The 7,789-nt window shown below is 37.9% G+C and overlaps 1 protein-coding gene across 4 annotated transcripts in view; it reads right to left on the bottom strand.

The window, feature by feature from the left end:
* LOC107266459 (tyrosine-protein kinase Btk29A) overlaps positions 1 to 7,424 on the bottom strand; it is an 85,124-nt gene extending 77,700 nt beyond the window's left edge. The window contains exons 1-3 of one of the 4 annotated variants that reach the window (XM_015736949.2): positions 7,270 to 7,424; positions 4,517 to 4,700; positions 384 to 627 (exon numbers count right to left, since the gene is read on the bottom strand). In XM_015736949.2, coding sequence (XP_015592435.1) covers positions 384 to 627; positions 4,517 to 4,690 — 418 coding nt within the window. In that variant the 5' untranslated portion in view covers positions 4,691 to 4,700; positions 7,270 to 7,424. Of the gene's footprint in view, positions 1 to 383; positions 628 to 1,007; positions 1,026 to 4,516; positions 4,701 to 5,060; positions 5,235 to 6,562; positions 6,637 to 7,269 lie in introns of those variants that run through there. The other 3 variants (XM_015736948.2, XM_015736950.2, XM_025083691.1) reach the window with 3 other exon arrangements.
* Between the last annotated feature and the right edge of the window lie 365 nt (positions 7,425 to 7,789).

The raw sequence follows: 7,789 nt of genomic DNA, 5'->3' as shown, positions 1-7,789 counted from the left end.
AAAAAAAAGAGTAGAGGAAGGGCCAATGGAGGAAAATAAGTCATATTTTTGAAAGGAGCCACCGACGATATTGCATACCTACGTTTTTACTTGTATAAAGAGCGTATAGAGGATGTAGTGTAAAATTCTCACGCTTTTCACCTTTTGTACTTTTACGAGGCTTTTACCACATTTGTCTTTTTTCTCTTTAACGCCCATACACATTCTTTTATCGGGCTTATCTTGAGCGTCGTGCAAATTGCGAATATCTCCAGCATGAAGATTTTTGCGAATTTGTAAGGGAGTTGGCAAATTTTTATTTTTTTTTATTTTTTGATATCGGTATCAAACGACTTGGGAGTTTGGACGATTTGCAAAATATTATTATTATTATTTAAACTTACGAGCTCGTATGGCGCGTATCCACTCGGCGCGATCCTGCTCCTTGGCGGCGAGTAAGTAAAGCGTGTACTCCTGGCCAGCTTCACGGTATCCGACTTGAAACGGATGTCCAGCGGGGATTCCCCCACCGCCACCTCCGCCCCCGCCCAAGGACTCGGCCCCGGCCACGTCTCCGCCCGCGCCGAGGTTCGCAGTTTCCACCACGTGAACGTTCTCGATCGCGATTCGACCGCGTTCCTTGCGTCGCTGAAAAAAATTTTTGAAAAATGTTTGAAAATTAATTTTTCGTTTTTGAAGAATAAAAATTTGTATATCCGTACACGTGAATCAAGCATGATCCATTTCAGGACACGTAATTCAGTTAGATTTTCATCGTATATAGGGAAATCGTGTTGAAACCGATAATCCTGATTATCCTTCCTAATCCGGTGAAGTGCCGAGCGGAGAGCGTGCATTTTGAAAATTAGGAACTATGCCTAAATACTCGAACTGTCGTTTATGTAAATAGGGAATGTAATTTCCAAAGTGGCAAAACTCATGTTCGACACGTAGTGCGCATACAAAATTTTCAAATTTGAATAAATGCAAAAAAGTTTGGAATTCGAAATTTTTCAAAATATCATTACCATTTTTTTTTTTTAATTTCATCGAACCCTTACTATTCGAAACCAAGATGGAGGAGGGACTCTAAGCCGAGGATAGGCACTCCAATGACATTGCAATCCGCAGTTTAATTCTTCTATTGTGTACAGGGCTGAAGGTAAAAAAGATAAAAATAAAAAAAGGTATAAAATTCAAGGATTAGGCACAAACAGGGACACAAGGACCACGACCGTAAGCGGCTTAAAGCAAAAGTGGATCAAGGAGCTTCTTCGGCGACTTAACCTCCTCTTCTTCACGCTCATACAACCCCTTTCGATAGGGCCGCCCCTGAACCTAACCTACCCCCAACCCAGCCTAACCTAACATTCATATACGACGAATGTCAGTAAATATGTCGATACAAGTAAAAGCTTCGTGAAGATTCTAGTACTTCAATTTTTTTCTCCCCCTTATCCATGAAGTTTTCATGAAAGCTCATAATTTTTTTTTTCTCGGACGACCAGAGCTTCCCGACGCCGCTGCCACAAGGGCAATAAAATTTGACGTTATTTTTGCGATAATCGAGAATAAATATTTTGCAATATCTCCAATATTCGCAAAAACGTCAGAGAGATTATTAATATCGAAATAAGTTTTTTTTAATTTTCGAAAAAAAATCACCAGTTTTATATACACTATCTGTGCAGCAACGTATTTATATTACAAAAATCCATCCATTTTGGGTTTTCCATCAAGAGTACCGAGAGACCAAAAAAATGAATGTATGTATATTGTGAGCAGAGGGTGAAAAAAAATTTATCAAGGCAAAAAAATGCAGTAAATATCACTGATTGATATTTTATTATTTTTTCTAAATATCACTACCGTGCGATACTTCGATTTGCTTGAGTGACAGGTATAGCCCACGGACTCAACTACTTTGGCTATTGTGCGTTTCAAATATTGTAATCGGTTATAGCCTATTGTTGCACAACAATGAGAGGATCATCAAGAAACTTCTCTAGGATAAGGATCGGCTTTTACTGCTCTTTTGTTGTGGGCTTCGCTCACCTCCACGTTGTCGGCCGGAATGAAAAAGCACGCGAAGTACTTTTTCTCTGTTGTACCAATGGATTTTGACGAGTCGGCGGATCCCACGATCGGAAATTCGATTTCCCTTCAAAGTTTCACTGGGTATCCCGAGAGCGTAGATAGGCTATCAGTGACCGTAGGAGGAAGTATAAAGATCCTCGGAGGAACCGCGGCAAAGTTTGAAAATATTTTTTGGAAAGTGTGATGATTCACAAAAAACACGTAATTTTTTAAATGCTTGATCTCTCGAGACGTTTTTTTTTTTATTAAATTAGCGAAATTTTTTTTACTTTAATTATACAATTTTTCGAAATTATTTAACAAACTTGTCTTTCCGCTTTGAAATTATGGCGTTTAAAGATTTTTTAAAATTTTATTCTGTTTCTAAATTCATGTACAGTGAACCACTCGGTTGATTATCCTTGTAGGACTTTTGCTTTCGGTAGACTTTTCAAATTTTTTAAATATTCCCTTTTCGATGAGTGATTTTTGATATTTTTATTTTATCCGTAACGGTACAGTGTCAAAGTTCACAATGTCTTCGGTAATCGTCGCGAGGAATATTCTAAGCCTTTTTGTAGTTTTACGTAAACTTGTAAAATTTTTTATTTCCGAATCCAATTGAGTTTTTCTTTTATTCCGGCACTGTCGTAGTTCACAAAATCGTACACCAAGAAAAAAAGAAGATAGTGACAAACGGTTTCCTTGGCACTATTCCGCGAATACGAGGGAATCGAATCACGATAACAGCATTCAACCACGAATCCGGAAGTAGGAAACCGAAAACCCCAAAGCGGAAAACGAAGACCTCGGTTTCAAAGGATTCGGATTTCCTTCGTGAATAGAGCTTTCTCGAGGAAAAAACTTTTCATTTTTTAAACCTCTCAAAATCAATGGATTTCTGCCGATATTACGTGGGAAATCAAGAATTTCAACAGCAGTCTGACAGAATAAAGTTAAGAATAAAAATTCTGTCGATGTTCCAAGAATTTTCAAAAGTATCAAAAATAAAGAAAACCACTTTCCCAAATTTTTCAACTTTTCCAAAAAATGGCCAAACTTAAAAAAAAAACCGAATGGTACAAAACCAAAATTTTGATCAAACCATTCACCCCCTTGAGCATCCCCCGAGATTAATTAAAATAACATAAATCACAAAACTCATGCACGAACCACTTCCAAAACGACCCTACCCCGCCAATCGCAAAACAATGAAAAACCGATCTCAGCAATTTAAAATTCGCAAACGCACCGCATAAATTTGCCTAATCAAACCCTCTGCCATTCACCCCCTATAAATTCCCAGAATGTCTTAAGCGCGCAAAAGGAAACGTTCAAATTTCTCTCTAAGGAATCCAGAGTAAATTTCATCCGAGAAAAATTGTTATACCGATTATAGCCACTTCCTAATTTCCCAAGCCTCCCTGCCCCAACAAAATATCCCACCAACCCCACGAGATACGACAGTGACAGGAGCCAAAACTTTCGAGCGTGCGTTTGACGTTTTCAGTAGCAAACACGCGTGCATACGTTAAAGCGTGTAAACAAAGCCATTGGCGTAGACAAGTGAATAAGGAAGTATAAAATTAATCAAGAGATTAAGTGAGCAGTTAATACATATATATATATATATATATATATATATATATATATATATATATATCAACGTAAACAGAAATATATATATACCCATATACAGATAAGCAAGTGAACAAGAGAGCAGAATAAGTAAGTGGGTAAAGCAAGCTGCAGAGCGAATAGTCGGTTACAGACTGAAGCTTCGCCGAAAGCTTTCCACTGGACCAAAGTAAGAAGAAAAGAGGCTGGAGGTGGGAGAACGATGGAGATTCTCAGTGAAGGCGCATGCGTCAAGGATTTTCTACACGACTCCGAGAGCACGTGACCATCCCCCAACCGAAGATCAGTCCTTCAGCACACCGCCAGGGTGCTGCAGCCTCTTCGTGGACCAGTATCTAACTGTTTACATATATATATATACATTTACACACACATATAACGCTGTACATCCATAAATCCATCTCCCCCATGAATTCAGCAGATATAGACGCCCTATCAATCTTTTACCACGTAAGGACTATAGGTACATCAATCACCAATGCGAATCTGGCACCCGACATCGAATTGTCATAATCCTCAAAATAATGGGTATGCAAAATATTTATCCCGATTGATATATAGATAATTATAAATATATCAGATCGATATATGAATCAATCTTTCGAAATGGTTGATTTCGCCAAAAAACGAGTAACGTTAAAATAACTTCGAGAAGCTCCGATGGCTTTCATTGACGAACAGATGAAAATAATTAATTTCGAAGCCGCCAGGGCGGGAAATTCAAACGGCTCGTAGAAAAAAGGAGTTTCAAAAAAAAAAAAAAAAGCAGAATATTCGTTGCAATAATTATATAGGAATTAATAATTATTATACATATACCAACCTCCCCATCACCGTCGTAGTAAACAAGATGGTGGCGCGTGAGGACGAACCAGCGTTGCTTGTAATTAATCGGTGTGAAGCGCTTCTTATTTTGTGAACGTTTCACCATGAAACCTTGCCGCACGATATCCCCACCGCGGGGCTCCACCTTCCCATCCTTCCCGGCCATTTTCATTGAGGCCACCCTGCAATCACATTGACAGCATTTAATTATTACGTTACCCCGCGCGGAACCACTACAGGGATCATTCAACTCCGTCGATAACACTTTCGAACAATTTCGCTGGCCTGTGATTGTGTTATCGGCAAACACAAAGAGGAAGAGACGGCTGCGTGCTAAAAGAAGATAGAGAGTGAGGTGAATGCTTTTGGGAAAATATATTTTTAAAATAAATATATAAGTACGTTTTGTGTGTGTGAAATTTGGATGTAAAATTTAATCTCGTATCCTTATCATTATAATTGTTTATCTATGTTATATTTTACATGGCTATTATTATTATTATAGGAATTCTATACTGTATATACCGAAGACTCTTAGATACCTTTTTTTTACTGAAATCGAGGACTTCAGAATTTTCTTTGGTAGAATCGCGATCTTTAAGACCGATTTCGTTCGACTTCCGGTTATACGATTTATTATTGTTATCTTATGTAAGCGACGGTTGGACAGTTTGCCTTCATCCTTCCGTTTTGATAGAGTCTTTATCGTATCCCTTAAATGTGATTAAAGGAACCGCTAAGCGGATTAGATGAAAATTTGCAGGGGAAATTAAATTTACGGATATTAGGCTTTGAAAATATTGTTTCCGGGTTCAATTTTTTGGCGCATGCGCGTTTTGTGTAATTTTTAGATTTTTGATGGATTTTTTGAAAATTTGTATTTTCACGTGTTGTGTATGATGGGATTGATAAATGTCAATTTTGGGAAAAATAAATTAAATGTCAAAGAACCGCTTGACTCGTCGTTAACGGGAAACCTGTTTGTCCTGAATTTGTCTTATTTTTCATTTTGTGTTTCCTTCGATTATACCATCTCTTGCAGAACTTTGTTCCCTACCTTATCGACGCATGCGATATCTCGCACGGTGCGATACCAATAGTACGAATTTCCGTACGTTTTCTTATCGCTCGTAACTACACTACCCAGTGTACCAACAAGGCTATTCTAGTAGCCAGAGGACTAACGGTATTGTTGCAAAAATCCAAATTTTAATATTTTCAAAAAACGGGGAAACATTTTTGAGTCGGCTGGTGGAATAAAAATACACTCACGTACACTTGACGATAGCGACGCGCAATGGGGAATAATTAGGGTTTTCTTTTTTCAAAAAGCGTCACTCCTGCACCCTGCTTCTAGTATAGTAATCCACGAAAATCTCGAAGCAGGGCTACGTACAAAAAATGACAACTCCAGTAGAATATAAAAATTGTCGAAACTTCGCTAAGTCAATAATTTACGATATTTAAGGAATTTCCGAAATCTTTCGATTACTAAATAACACTTGTAAAATAAACTATACCAGTGTATTGGTTTTATGCTGCGAAACATTTTCGTTCACTTTTTTATTTGAAATTACGACACTTGGTGTTAGCAAAAATTTTGATGGACAAAAAGCACTACTGTCCGGTTGAGCCAATGCGGGAAACTGAATTCCTCTTATCAACTTTCCGTCTTTAATCATTCTGTCGGTAAATAAAAGCAGGATGCACGACCAAAGAGAACACGCGCGAATTTACGTGGCACCGGAAATACCGAGAATCGTTCAATTCTAAACTTTCCTATATTTTATTTTTTCTCCCTCTTCCTCCTTGCGTTTCAGGCGAAAATGAAATTTACGAGCGTTCCGTTGTCGCAAGTTGGAAACATAAGAGTCACGGTTAACAAAATAAAAGACACACTATTTGCGATTACGTGGTAAAATAAAAATAATAAAAACGTATACAGTCACCCATAACATGAAAATCAATAAAAGACTAACAATGAAATTCAAACGATACAACAATCTCGTAAAATCTTTAGAAAATTTGTGGCACAAAGACTTACGTAAAAAAATCATTCAAATTGACACGGTTATCAACTGAAACAAAATGACAGTTATTCATCTCGATACATAATTCCTTTGAATTAACCTCGACTTCTCGATCTCAATAAATTAATTGAAACTCGTTAAAAGTCTCTTGACAATTAACCAGTAACATCATCACTCCGAGACAACAAAAGACGTGAAATAAAAAAAAAGAACAATATCGTACGATACACAGGCGCAAGCCGTTCATTCCATTCCCATAACGTGTCTTATCCCACTGCGAGACTTTGACGCTAAGGATAACTCGGGACTTGACAAAAGAGAAAGGAAGAGAAAGAAAAAAATTCAAAATTAACCATCGTCGAATTAACGTATGTAAGAGAAAAGGGTGCCGGCTAAGCACATACGTATGTACGTACGTACGTAGTCCCATGGAAAATGGTGAAACGTAAAAGTGAGAATTTACCATGTCTTGTGAACTCCGCTCGAGATATGAGGTAAAGTTTTTCAAGGTCGCCGAAAAGGATAACAGTGGTAGTGTATGGAGTAGGAGTAGAGACGAAGCCTTGTCCGACGAAGAGAATGAGAAGACGAAAGAGGATGAAGTAGAGGAGGGAAGAGGTGCTTTGGCGTTTACGCGGCCCACCGATAACCCGGCTTTAATTTTGCTACTCGAACAACACTTTGCGTCAATTTTCTATGATGTTAAATGAATTTTTCTTACCATTAACTGTGATTGGTTATCACCACGACGTCGCGACGCCCGTCGAAAACATTGCCGGCGCACAAACAAAAAATTCACGTGCAACGAACGCATACACGCACGGCCAATCTGTCAAACGGAGACGTCGGAAATTCTCGAGATATCAGGAAATGCGCCACGACTCTAGTCAATCGGTCTACCATATATATTGAATGTTTGTGTCATTCGGCTATTGGACAAATTGATGAATTATATTTTATAGAATTATTATTCATTTTTTAGATTCGGTAGGTTTTTTGTATTCTATTTCAAGTGGTATTTTTAAAAATGCTTATCACTTTTGAAAAATTTTGAATGCCATTAGAGCTAGGTTTGACTAGCGTACTCACCAGAATAATGGCTGGACTCGGCACTATATTCGAGCGTTGTTTTGTTTTGCTTCTTGTGATATTGACCTTTGTTGCGAAGATTAGGAAGTTTTAGTGGTGGAAAGTGGCTATGTTTTATATTTATATTAAGGTTTTATGATATTTTCGAAATG

The sequence above is a fragment of the Cephus cinctus genome, unplaced genomic scaffold (assembly GCF_000341935.2).
Source record: "Cephus cinctus unplaced genomic scaffold, Ccin1 Ccin1_scaffold0315, whole genome shotgun sequence".
Classification (NCBI taxonomy): Eukaryota; Metazoa; Arthropoda; class Insecta; order Hymenoptera; family Cephidae; genus Cephus; species Cephus cinctus.
The sequence above is the reverse complement of the archived record's forward strand: the minus strand, read 5'-3'. Positions and strand labels throughout refer to the sequence as shown.